Source organism: Pangasianodon hypophthalmus, chromosome 8 (genome assembly GCF_027358585.1).
Source record: "Pangasianodon hypophthalmus isolate fPanHyp1 chromosome 8, fPanHyp1.pri, whole genome shotgun sequence".
In the NCBI taxonomy this organism is placed as follows: Eukaryota; Metazoa; Chordata; class Actinopteri; order Siluriformes; family Pangasiidae; genus Pangasianodon; species Pangasianodon hypophthalmus.
Window position 1 is genome coordinate 19,782,711 of NC_069717.1, and position 19,098 is coordinate 19,801,808.

Consider the following 19,098-nt stretch of genomic DNA (forward strand, 5'->3'; position numbering starts at 1 on the left):
TTGACTCAACAAAAGGTCTGTCATTTCAATGAAGTGAATCAGGTTTGCCTATATAGGGGTTCTAGTATTAATCATAGCCCTTGGGTGCAGAAATAAATCTCTATGTTGGAACTGTAGATATGACCCTTACTACAAGATTGGTGGTTCTGGTCACAGCTCGTAAAAATATTGAGCACGTCCAATTATAATGAAATACTCATTTACTGGCTTCCTGTTCCTCAACTGAGTCACTGACTACTTGCTGGGAAAGCTTTTGTCTATACCATTAAATCAGCCTGGTCTGCATCCATCTGTCCACCCATTCGTTTTCTTGTCAGGGTTAATCATGAATGATTACAAGTGTTATCTTTATATATTTTCACTAGAACCCTGCAGATGAGTCACCACAGCTATGGCATGTTTAAAGGGCTTTTATTAGCGCATCTTAGAAGAGTTGGTTGAAGCTGCTGTCAAGGGACCCAGTGATTGCCTTTGTATGTGAGTGTTTCTGGGTAAATTATTGGATACATTCTGTTCATGAATTGTTTTGGGTAATACACAACAGTATCGGCTGCTTGAGATAGATGGTAGATGGGAGGGCTGAAATCTTTTAACGATAAATAGCTTGACGGTGAAAATATTAGGGTTGAGTAATGTGTTATATTGCAAGCTCTCATCGATGGCGTCCTGACAATCATGTAGGGCAAACTATTTTACACACACTTAAAGGCAGATAGGCGGCTCCATATATGATTTCCAACTCAAGTCGGTAATGTCCTTTTGGCATCGTGACATGTTTCCTCTGAATATCAAACACGGTAAACGTGTAATCCTTTCACTCAACTGCTAAATTTGGTTCTGTCTTTTGTTCCTTGGTGTAATTTGTACTTTGACTGGACAGTGCTTAGTCTATCTTTTCTCCTCATAAGACATTTTGGGGCAAAAAAAAAAGGATAACCGTAAGTAATCTACCTTAATCAAGTTAATTACACCTGCAACTGTATTTCACATGCACCTTCTCGATCACTCCTGATGACATTTTATGGATGTGGCAGTGACATAGGCTTAAAAAAATAGCGTAAATGACAATCCAATCTAAAGATTGTTTCACTTTATGTAATAACCTGATTGTTACTGATAGGCTGCATGAATCTACAGTCTGTGCTAGGAAGAAATCAGCCCCAACATCATTTTTGTCTTTCCATTCTGTATATTTTTCTTACAATCATTGTGGATGTTGTCCAAAATATGAGTAACGGGAGGGTATTTCTTAATCATCTGAATGGCTGACAAGGTGTGTGTTTATTTAGTATAGGCTATGTGAAGATTATGTGGCATGGAAACCATTTTAAGATGCAAGTGGGAGGCAAATTAATTTTAATGATCCATATTCCCACATAATGTACAATTAGATTTTCCCCTTTCACTTTGCCCATTAACCCCCCCACCAGATTCTGCTTCACCATTAGTGTAATAGCTGCTTTATTTTTTCTATTTAAGGATGATTTAAGTACGAGATTACTGTTGTACTATTATAAGTAACATACTTCAAGCCTTTTAATGTCACTGAAGATCAAGTCTGGACGATAAGACAATTATCAAAAAGGGAACAGATGTTCAAAAAAGGAAAGGAAACCAATCAATAGCCAAGAACTAGAAATTTCTTTAACTCTGTGACATCTCTGTGTCCTAGATAGCCTGCCGATGTGATGTTGGGTCTGAACAGAAGACTATTTTTGTCCACTAAAAAAATATATCATATGATGGAAACTGGTTGGAGCTGCTCATTTTCTAGCATGACGTAATTTCTTACATTTTCAAGGACAGGGCGAATTAATAGAGCATACAGTAGCTCTACTTTTTTTTTTTTTTTTTTTTCCCGTAAATAAGGAAATTATTAGTTACAGTAGTCTGGTAAAAGATGAAGAGCTAAGCTATGATGTTCAGAGGCTATAGTGAATAGCTGTTGAAAATGATCTGTTAGTTGTCTAACAAATTTTCTTTTAATTATTCTAATTGCTAAAATCATATGTCCAATATGTCCAGAAAGAGTTTTATTTTATGATGTTTGGTACTAGCAGCTGTTAACAATTATCTGTTTTGTTAGTGTTGAGAGAAAGAGAGCAGTGATTCTTAAACATTTTGTAGCCAGAGACCCCTTTAAATAAAATGAATTCGATAGACCCCTTCAGTACAGGTTTATTTCATGAATATTATTTAAATGTGTACAATATTTTATCTATTTATTGGAGCCACAGAGCTTTCTGTTCTTGAACTTTCTTCTGACAGAACACATTGGACCCAGTTTGACATTGCTTACAGGCCAACTTGTTTTTGATTAATAGAGATTCATTCATTCATTGATTTATTTTCATTATCCTAGTCAGGGTCGTGGAGGATCTGGAACCAATCCTGGGAACACTGGGCATGAGACAGGAATACACCTTGGATGGAAAGTCAGTCCGTTGCAGGGCACCATGCAAACCCACATTTACACCTAGGGGCAATTTCCATCCATCCATCCATCCATCCATCCATTTTCCATACCTAGAACCTAGAAGAGCCTAGAAGATTACAGAAAATAACATGGAGCCTATCCCAGGGAGCTCAGGGCACAGGGCGGGGGACACCCTGGACAATATGGAAACGCCAATCAGCCTACGATGCATATCTTCAGACTGGGGAAAGAAACTCTTGAAGCACGTGGTGAGCATGCAAGCTCCACGCACACAGGTCGAAGGACATACGAGGCAAAGGTGCTTCACTAAGTCACCATGCCTTAGGGGTAATTCAGACTCACCAATCCACCTACTGCCATGTTTTTAGGAGGTGGAAGGAAACCAGAGAACCCAGAGGAAACCCACTATGGCACACGGAGAACATGCAAAACAACAAAAAGTCAGTAGCCTGGGCTCGGGATCCAGCGCTGCAGTCAAATCTTCTAATAACTATAAGAACTCAATACATAAATATAATAACTTTGATAATAGTGGATTGTCATTTCCACTACTGAACTAAATTTTTAAAAAATTCCCAGAACCACTGCTGTAGAGGACCTGACTCCTAGCCTATAGCTACCTAACCTCCTTGTACTTCTACACCCCATCTCAGCTGTCTAAAGAACCGGAAGTTCCAAAAAAATAAATAAAGGGAAACTAATCAATAGTTCCAGATATTTGTATTGAATTTCTGTGCTCTGGATAGCCTGCAGATGTTGTTGGGTCTGAACAGGAGACTATTTTTGTGCCTAAAGAAAATGAAGGTGGAGACTTTTAGCTGCTCATCATCATCATCATCATCATCATCATATTTCCAACCCAGACCATATTAAAGTGAAGTCAAAGCATTTCTTTCTTTCTTTCTTTTCTGCACCCTTGTTGCAATGGTGAAACCTTGACCCGGGATATATTTTAGAAGGCGTCATGTGACGGTTGTGAAGATGGCGCAGAGTAATCATATCTCTCCCATCCCTTCAGGACGAGGAGACTCATTTAGAGCCCAGCACTTCAGGACGCACAGCTCCCACCAACATCTGGTGCATGTTGTGACAAGACAAGACGCGTGTGCAGGATCTAAAATGGCTCAAGAAACCCAGCAGGTCCAGTAGAAGGCCAGTAGTGGCTCTGTCGCTCCCAGATACTGCACCAAAGATCAGATTTCCTCTTATTCCCTGCCTGGACTCAGAGACTCAGGGCTCTGCATCACCCACTGTAGATGCTTGCTTCTTCTTCATCTTGTTCTGGTGGTTGTTTGCGCTTTATTTTTGCTTGAGAGGACAAGCTAAGCTGCGGAATGGAGCGAAGAAGACCTCGGTGTTGCTGGTTTGCTGTAAACACTTAACGTGTAGTGCTGAGTACATTGAGTTCTGCGTGTAGTGGCTGATGGAGTAACACGCTACATTGCTCAGCCCTTCATCTTCAGCATCCTCCCACGACACCGGCGGAATGGAGCAAGCTTTCCAGGCGATTTAAATCCGCTCTGTCTCTCTTTTGATTTTGAAATAATGTGGATTCCAACGGAAGATGAAAAATTCGGAGTCGGTGAGTAATACCCCAGCTCTCTTCTCTCTGTCTTCCCCTGCATATTTATTCATATATCTCTATATAGCTATATCTCTATATCTCTCTATAATGACACGTAGCTCACCCCTATGCAACAATTTGCTCTTCCTTCAAGAAGTACCTAAAGCTAATAAACACAAATGGCTCATTTAATAATCCAGTTACCAATTTAAAATGTTCAAATAAGCTTTAAAAATGACCATTTTTTTTACATAAACAAGCCTTTTCTGAGAAGTAGCCTAACTGGAGCTATGATATGGGCTAATTAGGCTGTTTAGATCGACTGTAGTAACTCTTGTTGTTGATATAATAAAACATAAAACGTTTTATGGAATGTTGAAAATGGAAATCTGTTTATTTTTTTTTTCCCTTCCTTCCCACACAAGCGTCGACTAATGCACGACAACACGACTAACATCATCTTATTCACGCAGTAGCATGGGATGAAAATGTCTTCCTGTAGCCGCAGAGGGGCGCTGCGTGCTCGCGCGCGGGCTAACAGGTGCGTGCGCGTGCGAGAGGGAGCGAGCGAGCGAGCGCGCGAGTGAGGGCGCGTGCGCCAGATGACGCTCCTGACGCAATGTTCTTTAAAAAAAAAAAAAAAAAAAAAAAAAAAAAAAGGCAGCTAGCTACGTTCCTAACGCCCATTCACAGTGTTAAACAGATTACATGTCAGATTAAACAGATTACACCTCCATGTTGGTCAGCCAATTTCCTCACCATGAAGCTTGTCTATGAGACAGGCTGTGGAAAACTGGGCTCCACACGCTGTACACTAGTGTACATAATGGCAACCCTGCTGAAAAATCCAGCTTTCCAGCTTCTCAGACTGAGCTGGTCAAGACAAACCAGTAGACTATCTTTACAGCTAGTAAGTGCTGGTAGAAAGGAACCTCTATCCTTCTGAATCACCGTTCCATCATAGACAAGCTGTTTTTTTAAGCAAATAACACAAGAGTAACATTTTTTGTTTGATCAACTTTTGTTTTTTCAGCTGGAAAAGATATCTCATTCATTCATCTTGTAATATTCGACTGCTGTGGATCCAGAGCTTGTTCTGGGAATACTGGGCGTGAATACATCCTAGATGGGGACACCAGTCCGTTGCAGGGCATCACAGACACACACACGTTCACACACTCATTCACACCTATTTAGCATAGCTAATCCACCTCTCAGCATGTTTTTAGACAGTGGAAGGAAACCAGAGATTGGCTGGTTGTTGTGAATGTTTTTTTTTTTTTTTTACCTGGAACTGGAAACGTTATTCTTTGCTTATTCGTTTTAATCCGAGGCATCACGGCATTGGAAAGAGTGCAACTGATTATCCAGGGCCCATAGTTGGAGAGTGCCCTTAAGCGGCTGTAACTAAAAAGTTTTTATACTCAGGCGATGGGAAAATGTGTTCAACTGTGTTCAACTGCATGATTGAGCTATTACAGTACATGCCGTTATGCACTTTATTTACCTCAGAGGATGGACAGTACACCTACAGTCTTCCAACAAGCGGAGACCTCTGCAAATGTATAAATTATGCACAAATATAAAGGAAGTGCAGTGCAATAGTGCAGCATGACTAACAACATTGGGTTGACAGCATTTGGGATTGCAGTTAGAGAATTACACATGTGGATTATTAGTGCTCATTACAAATCAGCAAGTCATAATAACACTGGAAGTATCCGACTGTGTTACTGTCAAAGTACTATGTTCTGTTGTATATATGTCTTGAAACACATATACTGCAGTAATGTAGATACGGTTTTGCAGTGCTGCTTTTCCCCCCTTCATTATAGTAAAGATTTTTAGATTATACATTGATAAATGTGTATTGGTAATATATATATAAAAAAAAAAACAATCAATAGAAAAGTAAATGGATAAATGTCGGCACAAGTCTGGAAATAACTTCATCTATAAAGTATTAACTTACATATCTTAGATATATTACACATCTTCACTTACATATATCTCTTTTTTATCCACCCAAATAGGACATATCGTGTTCTCTTTTATCTACTTAGAACATTTAAGGCTAAGTGATGCAGTGCAGTGTGTGTGAAGGTGCATTGTGTAAATGGTAGAACGCACACTTGCTACTGTCGACTACCTGCCACTACTACAGCATGTGCTATCATATTCTCCATTTTAATAGCAATTTCACATCATCCTCACAAGACAGTGAGGTAGCTTACAGCCAGTTTACTTACATGTAAGCAACAGATGATGACCAGCAAAATCGTTTTGCACAGCTGAAGCCATTGTTTATGGGAAGAGCAGTGCTATCTTGGGTGTTGTGCACCGCTTGTCTTTTACGCTGTGCACCCAAATGTCACTCAGATTCAGCTTTAAAACTACAACAACTCAGACAACATGTATGAGATGTAGCAAGAAGCGATTTCTAACCTAAAAGACAAGACTAATACTGGTTTAGACAAATGCAAGTGTGTTTATTTTAGTAATACAAAGAAGAAAAGAACAATCAATGGAGAAATAAGTGGATATATATCAGTGTGGATATAACCTGAGCCTGTATGATCACTGGAGCTGATCTTGTGTTCAGGTTGTTTTCTTCTGATGTGGGGAAGAAGTGATTTGTAGGATCTGGTGGTTGAGGGAATTCGATTTGAAAAGTAAAATCATACCTTGGTTCTTAGCCATGTATGCTGGATTGTGATGGTGTGGATGGAAACTGAGAAGTTCAGCATGGTGGAGTTCCCAGCGGGCAGGTGAATAAATTTTGTGGAGGGCCTCCCTCCAGGAAATGATGCCAGAAAGTCCATTATCAGTTCAGTGTTTATATTTGTCCTTCGTTATTTTGAGGCACTCTTCTTATGCCAGTAATTGTGACATTATGGTTGTGAATGTTATTGGAGATAAAAAAATGTGTTGCAACACTATAACTGGAGTGTGTGTTTGTGTATGTGTGTGTGTGGTATAAGTGTTTTCTCTGTTCATGCTGCAGGGTATGTAAAGTGGTAGCATCTGTCTCCTGTCATACCTCAGCTTCTCTCAGCAAAACAGAGATGTGTTTAAAAAAAAAAAAAAAAAAAGACAATTCAATATAATTTCAGCTCAGAGATATTATGAAAGCTAATACACTGGTGGAGGGAAAGCGGTGGTGTTATAGTAAAACAACAGAGTTTTGCAGCAGGAATAAAGGTATATTTTTTCCATTCATCCAACATTATTATTATGATATTCCATTGGACCGTTTTAATAAGCGTGTGTTGAGTTGAATTATCCCTACCAAGCTAGGTTACAGTGCCCTTCAGAATTATTATTATTTTTTAAAATAGAAATATTTTCTCTCAAAAAACGTGTGTGCCCAAATTATTCACACCTCAAGAATATTTAAAAAAAAAAAAATGCATACAGTTTTCCTTCTAATATTATACTTTTAAACGGCAGGAAGGATGTCTATTATTGACTTCCAACCACTTTATTTTTCCATGGGGTATATATATCAGGTTGCACACGTTTAAAAAAAAAAAAAAAAAAAAAAAAAAAAAAACATTGTCTTACATTACCATGCGGAAAACCGAAGAGATGGGTTGTTGTTGACCACAACTCAGCTAATGGATATAAAAAATATACATAAGCAATTAAAAACACCATTAAGCACATTGTATCAGGGTCATGATATAAAAAGTTTTTCCCACTATACCCATTACCTTTATTGAAATAGCAGAGATGAAGCCATTTTGAAATGTCAGAAAGTTAAATAAATATTTCACTGTGCACAGTTACAGTTTACAGTTACTGTAATCTTAATATGGTACAATATTTGAACTTACTTTTTGTAAGTAAGTATAAGTACATTTATACATTTATAAGTGATTTCACTGGCTACCATCATTTTTCCGTTCGGAGTAGTGACCAGGCATAGACAGTCAGGAAAGGAAATGATGCTACAAATGGCTGCTGTGCACTTTCCCCCGTTCAAAGTCCCCTGGAGTTTCTGCTGGAAGTTCAGTTGTCTGGTGTTAATAGCCACCGGGACCATGAGGGACTAATACTGTCCAAACAAAGCATTAGGCTGATAAACTATAGCACCAGAGCTAACTAGTTAACTGCTACTCAAAAGCTTATGAAAGGATACGGTGAAACTGGACATCAGCATTATCAGGTGAAACAATTATTGAATCGTTACACTATATGGCCAAAATTATGCGGACCCCTGAGTATTGAACATCCCATTCCAAAGCCATGGGCATTAATATTGATTGAGTTGTTCCTACTTTGTTGCTATAACAGCCTCCACTCTTCTGGGAAGGCTTCCCATTAGATGGAATGTGGTTTTGGGGATTTGTGTCCATTCAGCCACAAGAGTACAAGAGGTAAGGCAGTGATGTCAGACTAGAAGGTCTGGTTTGAAGGCAGTGTTCCAATTCATCCCAAAGGGGTGAAGTCCCGAGTTCAGTTCAGTTCAGTTAAATTTTATTTGTATAGCGCTTTTAACAATGGACATTGTCATACAGCAGCTTTACAGAAATATATAAATTCAGGGTATAAATTTTCAATTTATAAATTTATTCCTAATGGGCAAGCCAGAGGCAATGGTGGCAAGGAAAAAAAACCCTGAGACGACATGAGGAAGAAACTTTGAGAGGACCCAGACTTTGAGTGTCACCCAATCCTCATCTGGGTGACACCTGATGGTGCAATTATAAATAATTCACTTCTATAATTGTGTACTCTATGGTCAAAGAGTGCAATTGTGTAACCAGGAAATTCGTTATAGTTTTCATATGAAGTCTATTTTGTTGAAGTTATCAACTGTTCACTGGTGGAGATTTGAGTGCAAAACTGTTAGTGGCAGTTGCAGTCCTAAAGCTGTAGCGACTGTAGTCCTAAGCCATCATAGCAAAACTGGCAATTGCAGTCCAAAGCCATCTTCGTGGTTTCTTAGTGGTACCATCCACAGTAATCTCATGTATCTTTAGGCTGTCCATATAGGGCCATCCTCAGCAGGAGCGAGTGGTTTCTAAGTGATGAGAACTCTAACCAGAAGTAAGGCATCAGGCTGGATCAGGCAGATCAAGCGAGCAGAAGGGGTCAGGATCACTGATACCCCAGGTTCAAGCCCCGGCATCTCCGCAATGTTTAGGGATGGCTCAGTGGTTAAGGCACTGTGTTGCTGATCAGAAGGTTGGAGATTCAAGCTGCCCCTGTGGGGCACTTGAGCAAGACCCTTAAGCCTACCTGCTCCAGCTGCACCCTGTCACAGTTCAACCTGCACTCTGATCCCAACTTCTAAGAAGCTAGGATATGCAAAGAGAAGATTTTCACTGTACTATAGTGTACATGTGACAAATAAAGGCTTTCTGTTCAGTGAGTTTGGGATCAGGGCTCAATGCAGGCCACTCAAGTTCTTCCAGTTCTTCTTGTAAACCATGTCTGGATGGATCTCACTTTGTGCACAGTTGTACTGGATCATGTTTGGGCCCCAAATATGATCCATGCTTAATGCTACAGCATACAAAGACAACTGTGCATTTTCAACTTTCAGCTCATGTAGCTAGCTGGCCCATGTTTCCCACAATGGATTCCAGTGGTGTAAGTAAAGTGTTCTACAACAGTATAACAGTTTGGCACACTCAAAATTGTCATCATCGCCATATGGCAACTAATTCACACAAACTTGATCAACTGATTTACTGAATTAATGATTCAGCTAAATTTAGCTGCTAGCGCCTTCAGTACTCTTAGCTAATGTTACCATTTAATGGAAAAGCATATTGTTTTTCATTATGTATAGGTTTATTACTATGACATTTATCTTCAGTTATCCTGGTCAGGGTCATGGAGGATCCGGAGCCTATCCTGGGAACACTGGTTGTGAGGCAGAAATATACTTTGGATGGGGATGCCAGTGCACGCAGATGCACACACACACACATTCACGTACAGATTCACACACTCGTTCACAACTAGCAGCAATTCGGCAATCTGCCTGAAGCCATGTTTTTGGGAAGGGTTTTGAGAGGAAGAATGGAGAGAACATGCATCCACACAGTCCGGAGATCGCTGAGCTTTGAGGCAGTAACACTACCTACTGCGCCACCATGCCCCCCTTTTACTATAACAATAAACAGGAAAATCCATTCCACCTAATCATTATTTGTAATGGGTATTTTTGATATTAAGTACATCTGATATCAGATCCATTAAAACATCTTCTCAAATGTTCCTTTAACTTTTACTTGAGGGTATCTTTATTTTTACTCGTGTACAACTATTCGATTCTTTGCAGAACACTGCACTGCAGCTTTTTAAAAAAGAAAGTAAATGCTATGTGAACATGATGTTCAAGATATTCTAAAATATATATTGTAGTGGATTAAGACTTAATCTAACAATATGTAATCATTTTCAAGTACTCTGGATTTTCCACAGTGGTGTAATTTACATAGTGACTGTCTGGAGCTCAGAACAGTTAGTTATAGTTCCTTCTGTAACTACAATTCCTTCATATTTTACAAAAATCTATGACGATATAAATCAGTGTCTTACTGGTTGAGCATAAGTCTTGTATCAAGACCAAATGATTACTGCATATGCAGAGCAGGTTAGAAAATAGTTAATACCACCTGAAAATCAGGACCATAACACAATAAAACTCCTAAAAGACCTAGACCTTTAGTGGAGTTTCTGTGTTGTGCGGCAGTTGATTTGTATTCATGGTTTATGTTTCGTGCTTTGTGCAGTAGTTGTGTCAGTGCTTCACTGTTCAACAAGAGCCTTGGATATTTCGTACTTGCACAGACCTTGTGTTACCCCTCATGATGCTGATTATTATAAAATTCTCACTTCAACATGGAGAATAGTGCCTCGCAATATTAATTTATTATTTTTCTTTGTTATAATGAAGTAAACTGTCTTTATTTAATTTATAACAAATAAACTTTACTTTCATTTGTTTGCTGTCTGTCAATCGACAAATTCAAATAAATTCCCCTTTTATGTAATAATAAACTCACCACAACAAAAATATTTGCGCAAACCAAAATCATTTGTTTCTACAACTTTTATAAAATGATACACTAACCTGCAGTGTCATTGTAAGTAAGAGAATATTTTTATTATTATTGTAAATATTTCAGATTTCTGTATCTAATTGTGACCTTCCTAGAAAGTAGGCCACACAATATGCACTATATGCACTATTTCAAGCTTCATGTCATAGTCAGAACCTTTGGACTGTGGATTTAGTATCAGTGTTTTTTTTTTCTGTCATTCTCTTTTCTCATATATTGCTTATCCGCTGTCCTCTCTCGAGAGTGTGTATTGATTGATTGTCTCTTCCTCTCTGTCTCAGTGATAGGCAGTTTCCGAAGTTCAGTCAGTCATTCCCTGGTGCTGGAGCTTGGAGAAACTGTCCAAATCCTGGAGAAATGTGATGGTAAAACCTATAGTCACTTCATTAATCAATAAACCAATCACTTCAAACCTTTCAGCAGACAAGAGCCTGTGATTTGTGAGTATGAGTTAGAGAGCGTGCTGTTGAATGACCATGTGATGATTTTTTTTTTAGGCTGGTACAGAGGCTTTTCTACCAAAAGACCAACAGTAAAGGTGAGATTTGTATTATTCTGATTTAGGCTTATAGGATCAGATTAGAGAATCAGATTTATTATAACCAGCTTCTCGGGTTTGATTTGTAGCACGTAAGGAAAGCTTTCCATATTGAATCCCAATAGAGCCCTTTGGTGATTGTAAACAAAAAGAGATGCGTGTGCAACCTGCTTGCAAAAACACCCAAGTAGCCTAGCAACCTGGCCCTGCTTTTATAATCTGCCTAAGAATCTATCAAGAATTTTATTTAGGAATAGGTTTGACATTAGCTAAAATGTTACCCACTTATTATTATGGATTAGCACTAAAAGACAGGGAGTGCTTTTCAACTAAACTAACACTTTCAAATGCTGTAACTTTAGAAGAACCATAATGTTCTTGCTGTTCTGGCTGTGGTTAAATGATACTAAGTGGTGGCCTAGCCTACAGTGACTAAGCATATATAGACACAGTATCTCCTAGAAACTCTATACTAAAGAGAAATTTAAGGTATACAATTCTATTGATGGTTGCAACCTTGTTGTTTGTGGGCACGTTCAAGACGTAAACATGTCCATTACAGGCAACACCTCAGTAAGAACGTGACCAAGATATCTAGCGTTAGATAGCTAGGCTCTTGAGCTACGTAGGTCTGTTAAAGCCTGTTAAATTCTTAGTTAGCATGCCAGCTTCACTGATTTGATAGATTACTAATTACCTGAGATGATTCAAAGACAGAGCTCCTGGGACCAATTATTACTCCTAATTACCTGGAAACACAACCGTCTTCTGTTGGCTAGGAAGGGTGTCTGATTCAGTAGTATGCAATGAAAACAAATGTGTTTAGGAACACATTTCATGTGACATTTTAGACAAAATAACAAAGTCTGACTTGCTATTAATACTATAGACTCTCGCTCCTCGCTATAGACTCCTGCTGTGTTTCCACAACCAGGCGCTCGGCTGACGTGAGAGTGAAGTGTATCTCTCAGGGGTCTACAAGAAAAGACAGTAAATGACAATTAAATAGAAACAAATGAAATGTACATAAACAGACTGACATACACTACTCCAACTCATGTAGATCTGTATCACCCACTCTCTTTTCTCTCCTACTCTCTCTCGTATCTTTTACTCCCCCTCATCCTCATGGGATGCCCAAATAAGCTCACATTTACTCATGGAAAAAAAAAAACCTTTATCATGTTCCAGAAAAGTAGAGAGAGAAAGAGTAAAACTTTTTTTCTGTCCTGTGATGATCTTGAGTGAGGTTGTACAGTAAATCAGCAAGTCTCTAGAGCAAAGCACTGAAGATAGGATTCCAACTTGTGTCCATGTTACATAATACACAGTACATTGCTAGCACTTTTACTCAGAAAAATATATTCAAAATATATTTGCTCTCTCCTCAGGGCATTTTTCCAGCCAACTATGTGCACTTAAAGAAAGCAACAGTTACCAACAGGGGGTAAGTGTATGATTTGATAATTCATTATAGCAGCACGCCTCATCAGCACCGAAAATATCAGAGCAAATAAACTCCATGTTGAATGACCTTCGGGGCTGAAAGTCACCCCAAGAGACTCAGCTGTGTGAAAATTCAGGTTTGGTGGGATTTTAATAAGCCTGTATGTGGTGTATTTCAGGCAGTGTGAGACGGTGGTTCCTCTTGAGGATCCGATTATCACTGAGTGCACCAGCACACTGCAGGAATGGGGAGTGCTGTGGAAACAGCTTTATGTGGTACGGTCTTCTATGACTACTCTGAAGTCCGCTAATTGTGTCTTGCGTCCTACATGTGTACGTGTGTGTGTGTGTGTGTGTGTGGGTGGTTTCAGTCTGGAGAAACCTCGGTTGTCCTGGTAACAATGAATTGTGTAATCTCGCGCTACTCAGTTTAAGCAGAAAATGGGCCTTGGGCAATGCCGCCATACAGCAACTGCTTTTCAAGCACGATTAATGCACTGTCCTCCTCTCTCTTTCTCTCTTTTTCTTTATGGTAATTCAAAAGAAGAGAAATTCATAGGAATTATGGTTTATGTCATGATACATTTCAACCAGGGATGTAACCGAAAATGAATACATTATTTGGAATGAACAGGCAGCGTGTTCTAAACATACAGTATACAGATACAGAAACTAATAGGCAGTGTACAGTAATTTTATTTATTTATTTATTTTTGGTTTATTTTTGGTTCAGTGGTTTGCTCCAGTAGCCCGGCCTAAACATTGCCTTACTGAGCGAAAAAATTAAAACTGCATTTCTGCTATATTTCCATACAACTGGCCCAAAATTCTCAAAAGAAATATACTTTTATTTATAGAGCTGCTGCTATGCCGTCATGATCTGCAAATTGCTATTTATATATTTTGTGAATGAAAAATTACTTCTTTTTCCAGCAGCCCTGGGCTGATTTCCAGTATTTCCAGTACAGATACATATATAGATAATAGCATTGCATTACACCCCTGAATGATTTCATGTTGAAATCATTCCAAAGTGTGTAGTTTTAAAATTAAAGAAGACATCACAAATGGTATCATGTCAATAGTTCAGCTGTTTCCAAAATAAATAGAAATCAGTAATTTGTAGAAATAGTGTCTTTAATCTATTAATTTTTTACAAACTGTAAGCAACTTGTGTATCTGCCGCTAAATTATTTTAAATGTTGGATCTAGCTTATCCTTCTTGTTGTGCATCCTGAATGTGACATATAATTATTTATAGTGGGTTTTTTTTATTAACACTGAGTCCTCTGTTTAAACAGAAGCACAGAGTAGAGCTATTCCAGAAGCTGCGGCATGTGATGAACGAGCTGATGGACCTGCGGCGTCAACTGATCTTGGGTCACATGACTCAGGAGCAGAGCCGCGAGGTCAAACGCCACATCACTCTCCGCCTGGACTGGGGCAATGAGTAAGAGCTTTACCAAGCAAACTCTTTTAACTCTCTCCTCTCAACCATATATTTTGCTATTTTCTATCAGTGAATTAAGTGTCTTCACTGTGATACCATGATCCTGAATGATCATGTAACTGTATATGAGTAGTCATATGTAAGAAATACAGTTCCACAATCAAGGCTTTCGAAAATTAGAACAAAAGCAATCTTTCGGAAATTAGAACAAAAACAATCTTTCGGAAATTAGAACAAAAGCAATCTTTCGGAAATTAGAACAAAAACAATCTTTCGGAAATTAGAACAAAAGCAATCTTTCGGAAATTAGAACAAAAGCAATAGAACAAAAACATAGCAATGAGGCAGCCAAGCTGGCTGTTAGGGCATGACCAGTGCGATCTCGGGGGAAGAGTGTGACCTCTGTAACTTTAGACTTTAAACTGCTGAGCTGCTGGGATTTTCACACACAACAGTCTCTAGTGTTTTGCACCGAATGGTATGGAAACAAAAAAAACACCCTGTATCCAGAGGGTCTGCAGGCTGAAACACCTTGTTGATGAGAGATATCAGAAGAGAATGACCAGACTGGTCTGAGCTGACAGGAAGTCTCCAGTAACTCAAATAATCACTCTTTACGACCGTGGTGAGCAGAAAAGCATCTCAGAACACACATCAAACCTTGAGGTGGATGGGCTACAACAGCAGAAGACCACATCAGGTTCTACTCCTGTCAGGCAAAAACAAGAATCTGTGGCTATCATGGGGACCAACTCACCCAAACTGGACAGCTGAAGACTGGAAAAAGACCAGGTGATTTTCAACTGTCCAGTCTGGAGCCATATAAGAGTTATATGAGTTACTGTATCCTTCCTGGCAGCTCGAACCAATCTGACCATCTTCTTTTGACCTCTCTTGTCACCAAGTTGTTTCCACCCACAGAACTGTCACTCACTCAATGTGTTTTGTTTTTCGCACCATTCTGTGTAAAATCTAGAGACTGTTGTGTGTGAAATTCCCAGGAGATCAGCAGTTTCTGTAATACTCAAACCAGTCCATCTGGTACCAACAACCATGCCACAGTAAAAGTCACAAAGATCACACTTTTTCTTCATTCTGATGTTTGATGTGGACATTAACTGAATATATATATATATATATATATATATATATATAGCATGTATCATACTGTATGTGCTTTGTTATACTGGACATTAAATTATCTTACTAACTTTATTCACAACTTTCTGATTCTTATAATTACAATGATTGGAAAGAGGGATTGTACCCCTACTACTGAAACCTAAAACCAATACTACACACTTGATCATAACACTATCAGCCATGCTGCAGGTTTGTAGCCCAATTTTGCTTAGCAACAGGAAATATTTCAGTCCCTCCTACCTTCTTTCTTCGACTTCCTCCTGGCAAATAAATGGTGGCAATTTGTGTTTTATAGAACCACATGGACACAGAGGCAGATGGTACAGGGAGGATTGAAACTCCATCCATAAGTTGTATTTTATGCTATTTTGGAACCTATCCTCAAAGTATATCATACAAAATAATACATTTGCTCAATTTCTTAGTCACTATTCCATGTTCATTTTCAGAACTGGAAAAAATGTATACTTATGTTCTGTGGCGTTAGGATATCTTGGACAATATTAATAGACTACACCTAACTGTCTCTCTTTCTCATTCCCTCTCCTCTGTTATAGACACCTGGGTTTAGACCTAGTACCAAGAAAAGAGTTTGAGATGGTGGATCCAGACCAGTTCAGTGTATCTGACCTCTACAAGATGGTGAGTGATTGGCCAAGCTGTCTGACAGATTGTACTAGAATGAGAGCATATGTACAGCAAGCTGAATATACTCTGTGGGGTGTAAGTGCATGAAGGTGTGACTGTGTCTGTGTGTATGTGTGTGTTCACCCACAGAAATAATATTCTTATTATTGTTACTATTTCCAGTAATCACACTTTTTAAGATTACTGAACATGCTGAGACTGGAGCACATTACACTGTAACACAATGAAATAAAAATTTGAGCTCCTATTAACAGTTTTCCAGTACAAACACAGAATGTCTGACAACTGCACAACCAGTTGTCATAAGCAAAAAAAAATTAAGACAAACACTTTAATGAGTCATGGAAAAAGAGAGCTCCAGATTGTGAATGAAGCTCTCTGTTTACTGGCAGTTCTACACTCCTGTTCTCACCTATGGTCATGAGCTGTGAATGATGACCAAAAGAGTAGAGATGGTGGAAATGAGGTTCCTCAGCTGGGCTTACTCTCTGTGATATGCTGAGGAACAATCTTGGAGGTCCTCAGAGCCACTTATCCTATGAATTGAGAGGAGCCAGTTGAGGTGGTTTTGGCACTTCACAATGAATTCCCCCTGGTCAGCTCCTGCTAGAGCTGCATCAGACACGTCCCCAAGAGACCCTGGGGCAGACCCAGGACCCATACATATTTCACAGTTGGCTTGGTAACTCAAATAATCACTCTTTACGACCATGGTGAGCAGAAAAGCATCTCAGAACACACATCAAACCTTGAGGTGGATGGGCTACAACACCAGAAGGCCACATCAGGTTCTACTCCTGTCAGGCAAAAACAAGAATCTGTGGCTATCATGGGCACGGACTCACCCAAACTGGACAGCTGAAGACTGGAAAAAGACCAGGTGATTTTCAACTGTCTAGTCTGGAGCCGTATAAGAGTTATATGAGTTACTGTATCCTTCCTGGCAGCTCGAACCAATCTGACCATCTTCTTTTGACCTCTCTTGTCACCAAGTTGTTTCCACCCACAGAACTGTCGCTCACTCAATGTGTTTTTTGTTTTTCACACTATTCTGTGTAAAATCTAGAGACTGTTGTGTGTGAAATTCCCAGGAGATCAGTGTGTGTGTATTTCACAGTTGGCTTGGTAATGTATGGGGATCATCCAAGAGGAGTTGCTCCTGGAATCTGTGGTTGGGGAAAAAGGAAGGAAGGAAAATCAATGAATGAATGAGTCTGCAGAAGTAGCCCATAATAAAAAAGATTAAACAGATTTTCGCAAGGTTTTATACGTTTATTAAAAAAAAAACCCTAAATACCACATTAATACAAGCATTCCGACTCGTTGTTATTAGATTAGATTAAATTCAACTTTATTGTCATTGTGCAGAGTACGAGTACAGAGCCAGTGAAATGCAGTTTTTCACATATCCCAGCTTACTAGGAAGCTGGGGTCAGAACGCAGGGTCAGGCATGATACGGCGCCCCTGGAGCAGATGTGGTTAAGGGCCTTGCTCAAGTATACATACATACATAAATAAATAAACATGGGATTTGTTGTTCAGCCATTATCCATTCAACCACTGCCAGCCCTACCTTCTCGTGATTTTGGGAATGAAGAAAGCTCATGGATCCACTTATACCCAGAGATATTCACACAATTCACACAAATCTTGTGTCTTTTTTTCCTCAGCATGCCTCCAACAGACATTGTGGTCAATCAAGTACAGCACAGGTTTGAACTCACACTACTGTTACTTTACACTACTTTTAACACACCAATTTGGCAGTATTAAATTGTTAAAATACATGTACATATTCACAGGAAATCTGCATGTGATTTTTTTTTCAGGGCCAGCGTCATGGAGATGGCTACCGGGTACCAATTGCTCACCATCTCTTTCTCAACCTAAAAAACTTCACGTATAACAGCATCAATGAAGACGTGGAGGTGTTTTTTAGTCTCTACGATGCCCGTGAGAACAAATTCATCAGGTAGGAGTCATGCACAAGCATCATGAAAACTGGAAGCCAAACAAGATAGATTGTGGGATCCAAATTCCAGATGTCTTCAGTATCATGTGGTAGCAATTTGAATACATGAAGTAGCTTCAGTTTGCTGTAGATCACTGTTCCACCATCAATATAGAGCTCATTAATATTGCAGTGTGTATAAGGGGCCCAAGAGTGGCACAGAACATTCAGAATAGTGGCTCTACTTCGTTTGGAGGGAATAAAATATTGATTTTAGGACACTACTCAGCTGAATGACTCAGAGGAGATAACTTCGCTAAACATCTGACTGACGGAATGTGAATCGAGTTTAGTGTGTGTATACGTAATAGTGTAATCCATACACATCCCTGTTCAATTAACCATAAATGACATGCCGTATGAACTTAATTAATTAATACTTAATTTAATGAAATGTTTCTTAAGCTGTACTGTGTATTACTAATTAGATGTTAAATTTATTTAAATGCACAACAAGTGGGCATTTACTATGCAAGTTACTATGCAGTGCCAAAAGAATTACTTAGCAGTGTCAGGGAATGGTGGAGGAGGTAGATGCAAGTGTAGATTTAGTTTATTATAAGTGAAAACACATGAAAAATAAAGATCATGAAACAAAAACGAGGAGTGGCAAATAACATGAACGCAACATGAATAGGAGACAGCGACGACCGACAATGACGACAAAAGCTAGACAACAAGTGCTATACAAGGCGTGACTTACATACTAGTGCTCATTAAATATAAACGTGAATCAGATTCGAGCAGTTATGTGATGTGAGAGTCATGATCATATGATGTG

At 39.1% G+C, this 19,098-nt stretch overlaps 1 protein-coding gene across 1 annotated transcript in view; it reads left to right on the top strand.

Annotated features, from left to right (window-relative positions):
• Positions 1–2,836: 2,836 nt before the first annotated feature.
• LOC113533655 (dedicator of cytokinesis protein 3-like) overlaps positions 2,837–19,098 on the top strand; it is a 67,404-nt gene continuing 51,142 nt past the window's right edge. The window contains exons 1-9 of the mRNA XM_026925932.3: positions 2,837–4,019; positions 11,362–11,445; positions 11,578–11,618; positions 13,010–13,065; positions 13,244–13,340; positions 14,366–14,514; positions 16,215–16,299; positions 17,977–18,018; positions 18,136–18,278. Coding sequence (XP_026781733.3) covers positions 3,983–4,019; positions 11,362–11,445; positions 11,578–11,618; positions 13,010–13,065; positions 13,244–13,340; positions 14,366–14,514; positions 16,215–16,299; positions 17,977–18,018; positions 18,136–18,278 — 734 coding nt within the window. The 5' untranslated portion in view covers positions 2,837–3,982. The remainder of the gene's footprint in view (positions 4,020–11,361; positions 11,446–11,577; positions 11,619–13,009; positions 13,066–13,243; positions 13,341–14,365; positions 14,515–16,214; positions 16,300–17,976; positions 18,019–18,135; positions 18,279–19,098) is intronic.